This window comes from Acanthochromis polyacanthus, chromosome 21, assembly GCF_021347895.1.
Source record: "Acanthochromis polyacanthus isolate Apoly-LR-REF ecotype Palm Island chromosome 21, KAUST_Apoly_ChrSc, whole genome shotgun sequence".
NCBI classification, from domain to species: Eukaryota; Metazoa; Chordata; class Actinopteri; family Pomacentridae; genus Acanthochromis; species Acanthochromis polyacanthus.
The window spans coordinates 3981592-3997320 of NC_067133.1; the positions used below are offsets into that span (position 1 = coordinate 3981592).

The 15729-nt window shown below is 42.1% G+C and overlaps 1 protein-coding gene across 2 annotated transcripts in view; it reads left to right on the forward strand.

Moving 5' to 3' along the window:
* Window positions 1-15729, forward strand: part of smurf2 (SMAD specific E3 ubiquitin protein ligase 2) — a 65248-nt gene that overhangs the window by 4822 nt on the left and 44697 nt on the right. Inside the window, exon 1 of one of the 2 annotated variants that reach the window (XM_051941584.1) lies at window positions 8041-8120. The exons of the other annotated variant lie outside the window; for it this stretch is intronic. Within the exon in view, the coding sequence (XP_051797544.1) occupies window positions 8081-8120 (40 nt within the window). The 5' untranslated portion in view covers window positions 8041-8080. Of the gene's footprint in view, window positions 1-8040; window positions 8121-15729 lie in introns of those variants that run through there. 2 annotated transcript variants of the gene reach the window in all.

Genomic DNA, 15729 nt, shown 5'->3' on the forward strand with positions numbered 1-15729 from the left:
CAAACTTTAAAGCGGGTCAATTTTGACCCGCAGGATGATATGAGGGTTAAAGATGCAACAAAGTCTCTGGGGTTTCACACTGCCCTACTGTGTGGCTCGGAGTGAAAGGCTTCGGTCTTTTCAATGCTGCTTGGTGTGACTGTCGTCTACAGACGGGGGTCTTTGGATGTCGCTTAATTGAAGACGAAACCCCCACAGCTGGGCACAGATGGGGCTGCGGAGGCACAGGACCCGATGATCAAGACAGTTTTAATGTGGTCTGAGCTGGCGCTTGGTACATTCATGTGGTCTGAGTCGGAGCCGTTTTTTACAGAGCGACTGTATGGAAGCGATTTGGGTTCATCTGGGTGTTCAGACAGGATACATCGTAAATACACAGTGATTAGCTGCATGTGGTGAACTGTTGACTCTGCTGGCCCGTCACAGGCATGTATTTTCTGCAAACATTTCCACATTTTGCTTTGACGAGTTGTGAAAGAAAACAAAATAATAGCAGCAACAGGGGGAAAAAAAAGCTACAAGGCTGAGCGACTCAAAACGTAACGAGCAATTATGGCACATCATTTGTAAACATTTTCCTTCCCCCCGCTGAGAGCCTCCCCGTAATTTTAAATTGTTCCATCAATTAATTGACTGGCTGGAGTTGGCTTTCCTGTTGGTTCAGCTGCTCCTCAATGAGGACAAAGCCTTCTGCGGTCGCTCTGCCCTCAACCGCCGCCAGCAACGGCCCGGAGGAGACCAGATGTAGCAGGAGGGGAGAAAGAGTGGGCAGCTTCTCAGAGAGGAAGTGCTCCCCAGACCCCAAACACTTGTCCAAACGTCACCCCTGACAGGTGGGGAGCAGAACAGTCCAGAATCCCCCTTTTTGACGTTCCCTTATGATAATAAAGCAAAGAAGTGCAGTCATATTACTCAGCAGGACTTGCATGGCTGGGTGGCTTATGGCTTCATCCTGTCGCTGTGTTATAACAGAGTGCTGTGGCTTTGATTAGTGGGCGGCATGTGTGGTTTTGGGGAGACTGGCTGTTCCTGCTGAGTAGAGCATCAACACTTCATAATGGCTGCTTTGTATCATTAATATAACTACAAACAATATTTCCTCTGTCTGCACGCCCCGTTTTATTCGGTGTCGAAAAGAACAGACAAGTTCACCCGCCTGATCGGTGTTTATTTTCAAGCGTACTTTAGCTGTAATGCACATCCAGGGGTTTACTTCTGTAGTTTGTTGTTTGGTACATGTAAAGATTGGTGATGATTTTTTTTTTAAATCAAAACTAAAAATACATAAATGATTGAAATAGTTAAAGTATGGATATATGTGTAAAATGTCTGCTATTCCGAGGTAGAAGAATTGATGCCACCTGGCCCAACTCAAGCCAATCCTGGGTTCCAGAGTAACTTTTTGCTGCTCCGAACTTTATTGTTTAGGTGCACATAATTTAGTTGTACTCGAAATTATTCACTGTGCTTTTTTGGTGCCGAATAATACATAAGTGCTAGTTTCCATACACGTTCTTCATTTATTAACATATCATGCAGTTGATTTCAAACAGAAATATAAGTGCAGATAAGTGGAAAATGTCCACGTCCTGCACTTCCAAATTTTTCTAACTACGCCGATGGAGACGCAGAATATAAGGAGTTCCGAGCAGCAGAAGTTCAGAAATGCATGCATTTTATTTATTTTTTCCACCAAAAAATGTTCAAAGATTTCCCAAAAATGTTAAAAATGTGGACATCAGAAGTTTCACTGTGAAAATATATATTTTTTCCACGTTTTCAAACTGTAAACCGGGTCAGTTTTGACCCACAGAATAACATGACCGTTAATGTCACATCTACCAATGATGAAGCAGAGTCATTTTTATCTAACTGGGTGGGCTGCCCAGAGACACACGCAGACAGGCCTGCTTCATGTCAGGCACACTTGTTTGTATTCAGATTGGTTTTGTTGTGGGCAGTGCGAGTTTAATATAAGCCCTTCCTATCAATACGCTCAGCTAAACACCTTACTTGATGCAGCCGTTGTTTCATAATGTTGTCAAATGATGAATCCTAATGAATAAATCATTACCTGGAGCTTTTCTCCATGCCTGACCCACCATGGTCATTCCTTGAAGGACAAACCATGTCCAGATGGGAACACTGGCTGGGCAATAACGTATAAAGAAATGCATATTTTGTGTAAAAGGCAGCATTCAGGGCTTGATCAGTCTCAAATTTTTCTATATGAAAGTGTCCGACACTGGCTATATGCGCTTAACTAGGTTGGCATCTTACATGTCTGCTGTGTTGAAGTGAACTTGGCTGCAGCAGTATTCTCAAACGTGTGTGATATCCTTCATATATCAGTTGTACTGACTGGGCAGCAAGTTATCCTCTGACTTATTTAATAATTCAAACACATGCAGATTCTCTTAGTTTATCATTCTGTGGCTTTCCACCCTCCAGCTAGATGAGAATGATCACCCCTGCTCTCATACCTGAAAGCAGACACGATCTGTATTTCTGTATTTTATGTAGTCGGCCTGCTGGAAGCCATGGTTAATTACTGTTCATAAAGAATTTAAATTAGTGCTCAGTATTCCGGGTCCAGGATGAGTCAGATCAGGATCTATACACTTGTACCATATTACAAGCTCGCACTGGTTGTGTGCCCCAAGTCGCCCTGTCAGAGGGAAGGAGTGAGAACATCTCTTTGGCCTTGGAGAAGTGCTAATCCTCCTGGGTGGTTTGGGAAAGACCTTCTTCAAAGGCCTGCTCTGTTAACCTGGCTGTGATGGTTAATGGGTCAGAATTGGATTAAGGCTGAGTGTGAGGGAGGGAGGCTCCAGTGAGAACTAAACAGTTTCTTGCCTGCAGGCTCTTTTCCTATCACTGCTGCCTTGCTGTTCTACATGCCGGGCCTCCCACCACCCTAACCCCCCTATTTCTTGCCTATTTCCCAAACTAGTGCTCTCTTTGAAGTTAGAAACTCTACTTGGGGCTATTTTTTCTATCAGAGATGGTAGCATGCATATCCAATGTCAGTCTAGAACTCTGTTTGACTTTGGATGCCTTTATTTGTCTGCAGACAGTCTATACTGAAGGAAAGTATACTTGGCATCAGGTATTTTAACCGTGTCTTATTTTACCGTATAGCTGAGCCTTATGACACTGCTGCAGTGAGACAGGGGACTTGTAAAGATCATTAATGTGTCACATTGACAGTTCAGTCATATTTACTTTTTAAGTATAGTTACTCATATAAATGTCACCAACATGTTAGCCAATAGGATGCCAGAATAAACAGCAGGGTTTTCACTACCAGAATAAGATGTGAGCACAGTGCCTGAGACAACTGAGCAGAAAAAAAAAATATGCTGAGAGTCGTTTTGCTTTCATTTCTGGTCGCCATGCTTCTGTTCTCTTGTTTGCTTTGTGTGTCAGATTTTCACCGTATGCTGCTCACACACACACTCAGCGAACCAGATGAAGTGAAGACAGTGTGTTACTCTGCTTTACCCTTTTTGGTAACAAAGGTCCTCACTGGGTGGGCGATCAGGCCAAAACATCATTTGATGGTGATGAAGATCAAAATCAAAGATCTAAATCACAATTCTCTTGTCAGTTTTAGTTTAACCCGTATGATCATATGATTAATTGTGCAAAATTTCAAGTCAGACTAAACGCCTAACTCTTAAATCTTTGCATCCTGTTTTTCGCTCAAGTTTTATTCTGAAAGTTTATGATTTACATCGCAGCTTTGACATTTCTTTCAGAATGTCCGTCGACCTATTCTTTGTCCGCCTTGTGGTCTGGTGTCTAAAAATGTGTCCAATGAAGCTGCAGTCTAAGATGATGGAGTTGGAGTCCATTTGCTGGGACGAGAGGCTCACTGGCAAGGGATCTGGATGACATTGAGGACCACAACATTGGTCTGGGACTGGCTGTTGAGCAGCGACTAAAATTTAGGAAAACATTTTTACACATTGGACTCTACATGTTGCAATCTGTAGTATTTCTCTTATAACTTGGTTTTAATCATGATTGCTAAATCGCCCACCCCTCGGCCTAATCATTTGGAAACTGGAAGCACTTTGCCTATTTAGGCGTTAATGACGTTCTATACCCCTATGCGAAATGTTTTCAGTTTTTTAAGGGCAGTTTTTTTTTAACAGAATCTGAGAGTCAGGTTAAGTTTTTGTGTTATGTAGCTTTATTTTATGTCTTTCTAGAGTGAATAATTTAAGTTCTTCATTGGGTTTCCTATTGGCAAGGAGTGTGGTGGATCTGTGCCTTGCTTACAGTGGCATTCTAGCACCACAGAGTCGATTTATAATTACACTGGTCCGTGTTATCCACCTCTCTGGACGGCTGAGGTCTTGAGGTTGCAGAGCAGTGTGTGTTGAAAGGCCTCCCCTGTCACATTCCACTTTCGATCTGTGATTGAAGCCGCCGCATTAAGCTTGCTTCCTCCTTCGTTTGTTTGTAGGGGTGTCTGAGATTATTATCCTCTCTCAGCGCTGTGCCCAGGTGAGATCACTCAGCAAGTTTGCACAAAGTCTCATTAGTCCTGATAAACAGCCACACATGCAAGGGTCATTTCACTTTCCCTGGAAACAGAGGTGGAGGTACTGTGGCCCGAGTGTTCCTGCCCAGCTGTCTGACGGAGGAGGGTAACCTGAGATTAATTCTTCGACGTGCTGGCTCTGCTTTAAACCTGGATGGACACGGGTTGATACGATTAACTCTGACTAACCTCAAGCAGATGGGGGTCTCTCAAGTCTCCACTGTTACCGGCTGCAGGGTGGTGGTGGGGGTGTTGGTGCAAAAGCCGCAAGACGCCAACAGCTGACTGGAGACGTCTGTCCGTGCCTCGGCCTGACGCTTGAGCCCCTACAGTCCTCAGAGGAGACCGGATCAGAAGAGAGATGTTTATATTCACACCAGATCACATTTCAAATGGCATCTCTGCTGAAGTTGAACAAATACACCACAGGATTCCTGTGTAGTAAAAAAAAAAAAAAATCCCACTGCACATGCACAGAGAAGCAAATATGATATTTGAAAAATGTTTTTTTTTCTCTGTAACAGTTTTGCATTAGATTTAGAAGAATTTTAAATATGTACACGGGCTCATAGTTACTCAGTATCCGTAGCCTGCTCTTAATGACGCTTGAGGTTGACTCTGACGATGTGTAACTGTCTGGGTGATAAGAGCTGTGGTTTGCTTCACAGGAAGTCAGTTTTGAAGCTAACTTTGAAATCCAACCAAAACTGGGAGTGCCGGATGATTCAGCTCAAAGGCAGATGCTGTAGACACTGTAGAAGGCATGTTCCGAGATGTAGCCCGATATTTACTTTCATAAACCTTATTATTATAGTCAAAGCATTCAGTGTACAAATTAAGTGTTCAGAGCTTGAGGCTTAAATAGTCTTTGAGAAATGATGACTTTTTGTAAATCAACCCAGATGTTACTTTCACCGTTTGTGTTTTCAATAAGTTCAGATACTAGGTTGTGTAATGACCACATGTTTGAGGGGTGATCAGAAAATTTAGAGACTGTATCAGATTGAAGAATTGCTACCATCCCCATGTACAATTTCTACAATTTCATTTAGCAGATGCTTTTACTCAAAGCGATGCCGATATGAGAATATATACAACACAAGCAAGGATGTAGTCAGGAGAAAACAACCTGTATTAGTGCCAGAAAACAACCATCAAAGTAGTCTACTTGTGTTGCGATACAGTAATTCCAGTAGCTCTACAATGCTTGTAGCATGCCCTGGAAAGCATAAGTCCTGTTATTTAAACATATCAAGCACCATCCATCCATTTTCTTCCGCTTGTCCGGGGTTGGGTCGTGGAGGCAGCAGACGAAGCAGGTCATTCCAGACATCCCTCTCCCCAGCAACGCTTTCCAGCTCATCCTGGGGAATCCCAGGCCAGACAAGATAGATAATCCCTCCAGCGTCTTGTGGGTCTACCCCGGAGTCTTGTCCCAGGCAGACGCGTTCAGAAAACCTCCAAAGAAAGTCTTCCTTGAGAGATGAAATCAGATGTAAAAACCACGTCAACTGGCTCCTTTCGATGTGAAGGAGCAACGGCTCTACTACGAGCTTCCTCCGATGTCCGAGCTTCTCAACCTATCTCTAAGGGTGAGCCTACCAACCATATGAAGGAAGCTCATTTCGGCCACTTGTATCTATGATCTTGTTCTTTCGGTCGCTACCCAGCGCTCATGACCACAGGTGAGAGCTGGAACGTAGATGGACTGGTATATTCACCACGACGGTTCAGTATCAGGCATCATCTATGCTAAATGCTGAATCTCTTAAACTGTGTCCAAATATGACCTTTCAACTTGAATTTAATTTTGGGGAAGAGAAAGAAGTCACTGGTAGACAAACCTAGCTAGTAAGATTGATGTGATTGTGGCCAATAACTGCCATCGTGCCGCAACTCAAAATGTTTGTGCCAAATTTTGTCTGTCAGTTATCTCAGGATGCTGCAGTGGAACTCTGCCTTGACAGTCTTGTCTCTGGGGAGCTAATTCATTGTGCACATCCATATGTTGTTGACAAAAACTACAGACATGCTCAAAAGGTGCTCCTACCATGAGATTCCTTGGCCACTTTTGGAAACTGTGGCTCTTCCGTCATGAAAACTGCTTTTTCGTCTCTCTGTGGATTGGATTATCCAAGCTGCTGGTTGACACAGAATTTAATGTTTGCTCTCTGCTCCAATTTGAGTATCAGAACTTTTTTATCACTACTCATTATGGAAGCACTTGATGTGTAAATTTAGCATCCAGACCTTGAAACTATGAGAATGGCTTTTTGTAAGTCAGCCTAGATTTTATTTACGCTTTGGTTTCTTACGGCTGAGTAATTCTAGTTGTGAAGCTATAAGTTATAAAATTTGGCTGTGTGATGGCTACATGCAGCATTTTCTAAACATTTACATTCTACTCACACATCCTTTCACTTTGTGGCAGTCCACAGGTTTGAATAGCGGTTGTCTAATTGCATGGCAGAAGCCTTAAGCTGTTGCTTGATTGGACAACCCAGGTTCTGTCAAATGCTTTCATCGTCGCACGCCTAAATTTGGGTCAGACATGACGACACATGTCCCATAGACACATATCCGCCACTTTAAGCATGACTTGAAGTGCATTGTAAAAGCTGTTTATGGCATGCACCTGCACACGGCGGCATTCGGTCATGGTTTTTGATGAAGGGACCACCATTACATCTCAGTGAATCATTGGGACTAGTTAATGTTGACCCGTTACTATTAATAAACACCTTACATCACAAAGGAGAAGGAGGAAGGACGTAAGTAGATCGCTGTGCGGCTCTTTCATCTATGATTACGACATGATTATCCAGATTTTCAAAAGCAGCTAAGGGTCCTCTCAGTCCAACACATTCATTGGCAAGGTAGACGGTAAGAAAAGGGAAAATATGGCTGGGTGGTAATGATGTAACACTACTCCCAGATGAAGCTGTGAAATCATTCTTAGAAACTAAAACTCCCAAGGAAACTTGGAGGAGGGGAGAAGTGAAGTAGCAATATTTTTTGGCAATTAATGCAGAAGTGTGTTGGTCCTCAACTTCTGTTAAACAGGTTGGTACTATTCCCCCCCTCCGCTGCAGCTCGATCCAGGCCTTTCCTCTACTCTCCTCCATTACATCAGAGCCGACATAGGAGCCAAGAAGCTAGGAGAGCCACGCAGCCACTCAAAACAGCTCGGGTCCCAGCCAACAGTGGTGCAAGCTTGCAGAAGCCTGAGCTGTGCCTCTGCTCTGCTCACTGTTTTGACTTCTCACTTAGCGATGATGGTACTGTGGAAGACTTTACTCGCCTGGATGACTCTCCGTTAGGCACGCTGTATCACACAGAGTGGAAAGAGAGAGTGATGTACTATGCAGGGGTAACAGGAATGCCGCTAAAAATTGCCATTGTGGCATGGTTTCCCACTATTTGGAGCTGAATATAGGAGGGGTGGACTCTTCTATTATGCAATTACAGTGGACTGTATCACGGAGGGAAAAGGTGACGTGAGATGGATGAAATGTTCTCACACTAAGAATGTTGCCAGCCTCTTTCCTCTCACGTGTGGAAGTGTGTGGTGAGTTTCCCCATGTCGTCAAACAGGTTTTTTTTTTGCAATGGAAGATAAGCTTTTCCGTCAGTTAGTGGATTTGTTGCCGTTGTGCATCTTTGTGTCTGCGTTTTGTGTTTGTTTAAAGACCGGTTTGGTTAGCATGCAATGTTAGTCTAACATGAGTGTTTCTCACAGGTTTACTGTGGTTGTGACATTTAGTCAGTCAGTTCAATAAAGTTTTATTTTTACTTCTTTAGCAGTTTTATCTTCAGTTTTTTTTAATCTATCACAAATTTCCCCATGTGAAGGTGACATCCTGAAATATCTTGTTTATTACGACCAACAGTTAAAAATAGGGTCAACCAGTTATCGGTTTAGTCAAATATCGTATTTGATATGCAGCATTTTACCACATTTTAGTGCCTGTATAGTTTGTTTTCTTCTAAATTTTGACACTGTGGTTTTCATTGTTACTGCAGATCTATGTTGGTTCTAAATGGGGATGCAAATTTTGAGCAATTTTCTTCATCAGTACTTGGCAGCATCATCAATCCATAATAACTGAACACAAACTGAGCAAAATAAAAATTATTCCATATGCTGAATTTGCTGTTTAGTCGATGAACATGTTACATTAGCTGCAACACCAATATATTACTGGGTTGTAGAAACACTGTCCTAGAAGATACTAGCTTGTCCCAGTTGTGTGAGGTCTAGTTGGAGACCATTAGGCGTCACAGAAGTCTTTGTCATGGTGGCCCATTGCTAGTTACAATGCTCCAAGGCTCGCTAACATAGTTTAGTTTCAAATATTGGTTATCATCCTGCTTGATTACTAATAATCTGTGTCAATAGCAGTCATGAAAACCATATCTGTCCAGACTTCAGTTTACGTTTAAAACAGACTCAAAAGGACGTTAAGTTTGTTTTCATTAACTGCTTTAAAGTGAATAAACTAGGCTGCATATCATGTTGTATTATGCATAACTGTCATTAACAGAGTAGAAAAACTAGAAACAAAAGTATTTTTTTGGCTCAAAAATACAATGAATAAGAAAAAAACTTGTTTGTGTGTTCTACAAGGGAAAAATGAAGACCAGTCTTCAGCAATCATTTTCAGTCAGGACAGGTTTAATTATTCATTCATGACAGCTGGTATTGGCTGCGTTTCATGCTTTCCAGAGTCAAGGGCAAAAGAACGAAAAAGTCACATGAGTTAAATCTTCCCCTATGTGCATTAACTGTTTCTTTTAACTGTCAAAAAGGGCGTAAAAACCTTTTTGCAAAAACGTTTTGTGAATTTCGCCATTTCCATGAACCTTTTCTAATGTGAAGCTTCAAGATGCAAACCAAAATACATAAACTGTTGTCTGAATATCCAGTATTTTGGTCACTGTATGCAACATCTGTCCATTGTTCCATTGGTTTCAGCTTTCACCTGCCATCACTGTGCATCATTGCACCTAAAATACATCCAAAATAAAGTTAACTTCCTACCCGTTTTTTTTTATCTTGGCTGATTGCCCAAACATTAACAAAGTCTAGTAATTACTGAGCTTTAATGCGACCTCGCTTTCAACCTGCCGCACGTCATGTATTTTTTAACACCACCTGGCAGAACAGGTCTCTGCTTCCTCTGCGTGTCTCGGTGCGTTTCACGAGATCCCTCATCACTTTTCCAGCAGGTGCTGAGTGTGATGAATAATGATATATGGCTTCTCCTAGTCACGGCCTTTTATCCCTTTATGAAAAGAAGCTGTTGGGGGATATATTATATCTTCTGTCTTTTCTTTCCTCTAATTCCGAATTTTTTTTTACGCTTCTGGTCACAGTGATTTGGTACGACAGATGTCCCCAGACGTTCAGCAGGAGTACTCGGTTTTTTGTGCTTGCTTTGTGGTATTTAATGGACGTCACAGACATTATGAGCTCCTTTAGTATGTTTTATGTCTGGTTCCCTCTCCCCTCTTCAATAGTTGACAAGATTCCTCTTTCCTTTCCTCAGACGAGGCACGTGTGAGAAGGAGGTGGAACGTGTCTTTTGAATGCCTGTGCAATTTTTGGTACTTGGAAAGAGGTGATCAAGGTCTCGTTTTGCTTTTTTGAAGTGTTCCTTTCTGTTTTCCTCTCGGTATAAAGTGATGCACTGGGAGATTATGTTACTCTTTTTCCTTTCTAATTTTGTGAATCTTGGAAATTACCGGTCTGTTTAGAGGTATTAGAAGATTTTCCTGGCAGCTAGCAGTTCCACTCTGCAACCAATGGCTCTAATATCTGTGTTCTGTGACCCGACGAAGTCTTATCAGATTTGCATATTACGTAAGAGACTTTGCAAAGATCTAAAAACCTGTCAATGCTTAGATATTTCCCAGTGCCTACAAGTCAGTTTACTTTAACCACATTTCCACGGTTAGCCTGTATGTACCCCATGAGGAGCTGGATTGGGTCCCTGAAATTCTACCCTGCTTCCTCACTCTATTCTGCCTGACTGCCGTTTAAGGGCTAAATTTAAGTGGTGCAGCCAGGTCTTTATAAAGTAACCCACTTCTGCTATGAACAAGGAAGCCTTGAATGCATTCAGTAAATGGGTGGTGTGGTTGCCTCTGTCGCAAACACACTAGACTACCCCATAAAGCCAGGCCTTTTTTAGAGTTCAGTTATCTTGTATCAGCCTTTGAGAGATAATTAGTGGGACAAATTATAATTGAAGGACTTTTGAAGTCCATGGGATATATCTTGCAATGTTTTTTATGTTCATTATGATCTTATCTTCACAAATTCCAAAAGTATTTATTATGGAAACAATCACTTATTAATAAGAATGACTGGATAGCACTAAAATGTAACCTAATTAGCCAAACAGTAATACAATGAATTTATTCAAAAATTGTTTTGATTGCGTTCTTTTTATTAAGTTGAGATAATCATGACAGATATTTCTTTTTTGGCCATATATCAAATTCTATATGGAAAATGACTAATTGTATCTGTGTCCAAGTAATCACTTTCAACTAAGTTACCCATTATAAAACATCTCTCAAGAAAGTGTGTTATTTCCAGATCACATGATCAGCTCCACATGATGTCATTTCCTCCTGAAGAAAAGACTGAAAGACTCCAAGGCTTTCTGAGATATTTCATATAAAGTAGTGTGTGAGTCCAGTGTGGATTTATGGCACGCCAACAGGTTTACTACAATATCTTTATAAATAACTTTCAATTTCAGTTTCGCAATTGTATACATAATATTTAGAAGAATCTTTGTGTAACAATTCCATGTGGTGTTTGGTTACAAGCGGCCATGTTGATTTTAGGCCTGAAAACAGCAAAAATGTGAACTATGTGACAAAAAGTCCTTCGATTATATATTGACCCAAGGGTTTTGCTGCAATTCCACTTGTTTACATTTCATATGTATCAGAATATTGAAATAGATAATAAATCAGTTGGAACTTTTGTCTCATTAATCATTTTTTTGCTGAACCTTATTAGTACATTATAGGCTAAAACTGGAGTATTCTCATATCTCCTCAGCACTGTGTCCATGCTCCCTGCACCTCATTATCATTCTGCTATAAAAGAAAAAAGCAATCTGGGTTGTTTGTGTTTCATTAAACCAATCACATTCACCTTGAGTGGCTTTCAGCCCATGATGTAGCAACGGTGTCCCTGCAAAATGGTGACAGGGAATTCTTTTGGTGGCACATTTTCGCACAAGGGAGGATGATCATGAGTCTTTTGGTGATGGAACTCACAAAAAGAGTCAAGCAGTGCTACCTTTGATGCTCCAAATCTTCTGCAGAGTTTAAAATCTTGAGCCTGTAGAAGGTGCTGTTTCCTGTAGTAGATGGGATTGTGAAAGCAGTAAGGCAATGGGGGTTTCTACAGTCATACCACAACAAATACAAACTACAACATGTCTTGCTTTTCATGTGTGTCGAAACTGCTTTCAGTATCATTGATTTTTAATCCTTAATTGGTTTAATTGTTGAGGTCCTTCACATTCAGTTTAGTTGCTCCATAGTTCCTGGAACTTTTTAGTCAAAGGGGCTATTGGTCAGTCACTGTGTCAGTTCAGTTTGTACTGAACTTGGACTTATATCACATGAACTGTGTTTTTTCTTCCTTCCTGTCTCAGGCTGAATAGCTGCATGTCTGTCAAGTTACCATGCATGGAAGCTGTGGCACCCAGTTACTATGAGCCTCCCTCTGCTACAGTGGTCTGCAGAGACGGTGAAGACCAAATAATACCTACTGTGCTCTCACTGGACACGGATTAGGAGACAACTCGGAGATTAGGATTCGACAAAGAGCAGATTGACTTGCGCAATCATCAGTGACAACTCCGAATTCTTCATCTTCGTTTTCTGCCTCCCTTTCAGTTGTAAGTCCCTCAAAGGTTAGGGAGTAGCAGAGAGGGGAAGAGGAAGCCTTTTGTTTGTTGAAGAACAATGCTGCGCATGAGAGTGCACGGTCCTGGGCCTGGAGTCAAAACAGGGTAGACAGACAAACAGGCAGACAGGCAGAGGAAAGGTTGGGGAGCTGGAAGAAGAATGGGGAGGAGGTGGGGGAGTATTGGTCCCTGAAGATGTGTCAGGCTGTCTGGCGGGGATGGGTCAGTGCACTGGACTGGAGGAACCAGGTGGAGAGGAAGCGAGGTTCAGAATGCGGTCAACCTCAGCGAGAAGAGGTTTGTTTAGGTTCACACATAGTTACGATTTCATGCGACCAGACGATCGCCTGATATTCCGAAATGCCTCTTCCTCTCCGTCTTCCTCCTATTAGGCCAGACAGCTTTGACTTCGGACATTGATGGGAATGGTGGAATATTACCAGGCGGTCCTCTCTGTTCCCACACCCCCGTTTCCTCCACCTCATAGGCTCCAGTGTAATGGTTAACCACAGAGCAGCGACTAGAGGCAGTGTGAACCCTCTTTTCCCCACGGTGTGCTGTTCCGTTCCCATGCTTCGTTGTGTCGTTCTGTTAAAGTGGCTCTGTATGTTTGGTTCGCAACAGATGTAAGTAGATTTCCCACTTCCATCTTGTCCTGACCAGTGGTTGCTACCATGGCGACGCCCCCTGCCCTCCCTCCCTCCCCCCCTCCCTCCCTCCCCGAGACGTCACGTGACCACTCCCTCCCCAGGTGTTTGGCTTGCGTCTGGTGGACTTCATTGATTCGCCTGCACAGTAGAGCTCTTTGTGTGCCAGCCTGTGAGAAACTCTGCCCATCCTCTCCCCACAGGTGGGACTTTAACTTCACCCCCAAGGTCTCGGTCTCTGCCTGCATGGAGCTGCCGTTGCCACTCAGAGGAATTGATTTTTATTAAGAGACAGGCTGGCAAAGGAAGGAGCTAAGTGCACGCTGGCCGATAATCAGTTGTATGTGGTGTTTGTTTAGCTTTCCCAGCTGTCCTCGGGGAAGCAGCTCTGTTCGGGCCGTAATGTGAAAAGCCATTATGTGACTAATAAGTTGCAGTCAGCCAAGCGGCGCACACACACACACACACACACACACACACACACACACACACACACACACACACACACACACACACACACACACACACACACGACACCCCCAGGTTAAATTTCCACTGACAGTTTGTGTTTGTTTTTGCCTGTTGTAGTGTGTGCAGCTGCAGGTGCTTATAACACAATGTTGCATTTCAGCAGCGTTTTAATGTGTTTTAGCCTTTTGCGTGGGTGAGCCTGTCTGCCTGCAGTCACATCCTTAAATTCCTTTCCTGTCTCCTATGGTCTATTAGGCCTGAGAATACTCAGTGAAAGTGCTCTGAGCCTAAAAGGTTTTGGTCATTTATCAGATGGAGGGAATTGCATGTGGTCCCCTTGAAATTGTTGTGTGGAGGCACCAGTGATGGAAAGATGGATTTGAAGTGAAACTGAGAAATGGTGAGCATAAAATTACTACTCGCAGTGACAAATTCTGGTATTTGATTGACTGCAAAAAAAACCCTCTGTGCTGTCAAAAGTCAAATGATTATAAATGATGGCTTTAAGCAGTGCTGCTTTCTCTTATTGTTGTTTTAAACGTCTGTGCCGGTCTCTTGAATGTCTCAGTGGTGCTCATCCTGTCTGTCTCTCTGCGGTAGCGTCTCTTCCCTCCCCTCCCTCGGCCTCATCAGTCGGCACTGCAGTCCCTGGCTGTGTGAGGCGCTGCGACCGGAATGAGAAACACAGGCAGCACAGAGAAACCCTTCTCTTAGCTTCGCCTCCATACTCGCAGTCGCTATGACGACAGAGGATTTCAGATGGGCCGAGATGCATGGGGGGTTATGTGATGCTTTTCCGGACCGAGTTCTGTGTGTTCATGTGAGGGAGGAAGAGAAAGTTGAAAGCCGTCGAGGGGCGCGATGATGCAGTCGCCTCATGGTTCAGCACGATGTACGATACACACGATGACAGCACAAGATTCCTTATTTCTGTCTCTAAGATGTGCATATTTATTACTTTTTTGTTGTACATTTTGAATCGAAGTGCAAACAACGAATCACTCAAACTATACGTCAACCAAGTCCAATTAGGAAATTAAAAAACTGCAATTTATCGATTAGTCAGTTGCTGTAACATTGGCAATTTTCTTAGTAATTAGTAAATTTTCTTTCTCATATATGTGCAAAAGTAATAGATTTTTGCAGAAAAATAAGGAATTTGAAGATCCGAGCTTCATCTAGTAAATAACAAATGCATATTCCAATATATTTTAGGAATAGTTGTGAAGGAATAATCAGATTGGAAAATAACTGGAGGTCGGGCAGTCATTATTATCATTTTCTTTATCCTGCCGACTGAATTGTATATTTTTGATTTCCGTTTATGTGGAATTTGCAACATCCGCGATGCTTTTGCAATATTGTTCACAATATGCATGCCAGTAAAGATTATTGAAAACTGAGCTGAATTAACAAATGAAATCCACACTTGACTGACACACTACTTGGAGTCTTGCCAATCTTTTCTTCAGGAGGAAATGACATCATGTGGAGCAGGTCATGTGATCTGGAATTAACACACTTCCTGGAGAGCTGTTTTTTGTAACGGGGAACTTAGTGGAAAGTGATTTCTCAGACACAGATGCAATTTGGTATTTTCCAATTAAAATTTGATATTTTGCCAATAAAGAAATACCTGTTATGATTATCTCAACTTAAAAGATCACAATCTCATTTTATTATTGTTTAGCTAATTAGAAGGCGGTTGTTATTAAATTTGGACGGTTATTTAGTGATATTCAGTCTTTTTTTTTTTATCAATAAGTGATTGTTTCCATGAAAAACAATTCTGGAATTTGTGAAGACATGATCATAATGTACATAAAAAAATTAGTTCTTTTACTTTCAATAAAAATGTATGATATATCCTATGGACTTCAAAAGTCCCTCAGTTATATATTGACCCAACTTCTCTGCTTTTTTTATTTGGTCTTTCCTAAACCTCATGTGAAACATGTTCAGAAAGACCGCTTTTTTATTTCCCACCGAGGGCAAGGACATAACTGTCAAAATTTGTAAGATTTAGCTTTGATAGCAGGCCAGTTTATGATGCATAGTGTCACATTTTTGTATTGTGAAATATTGCGTTGTACTATGTTGTTGCTCCCCTGAGATTGTCTCT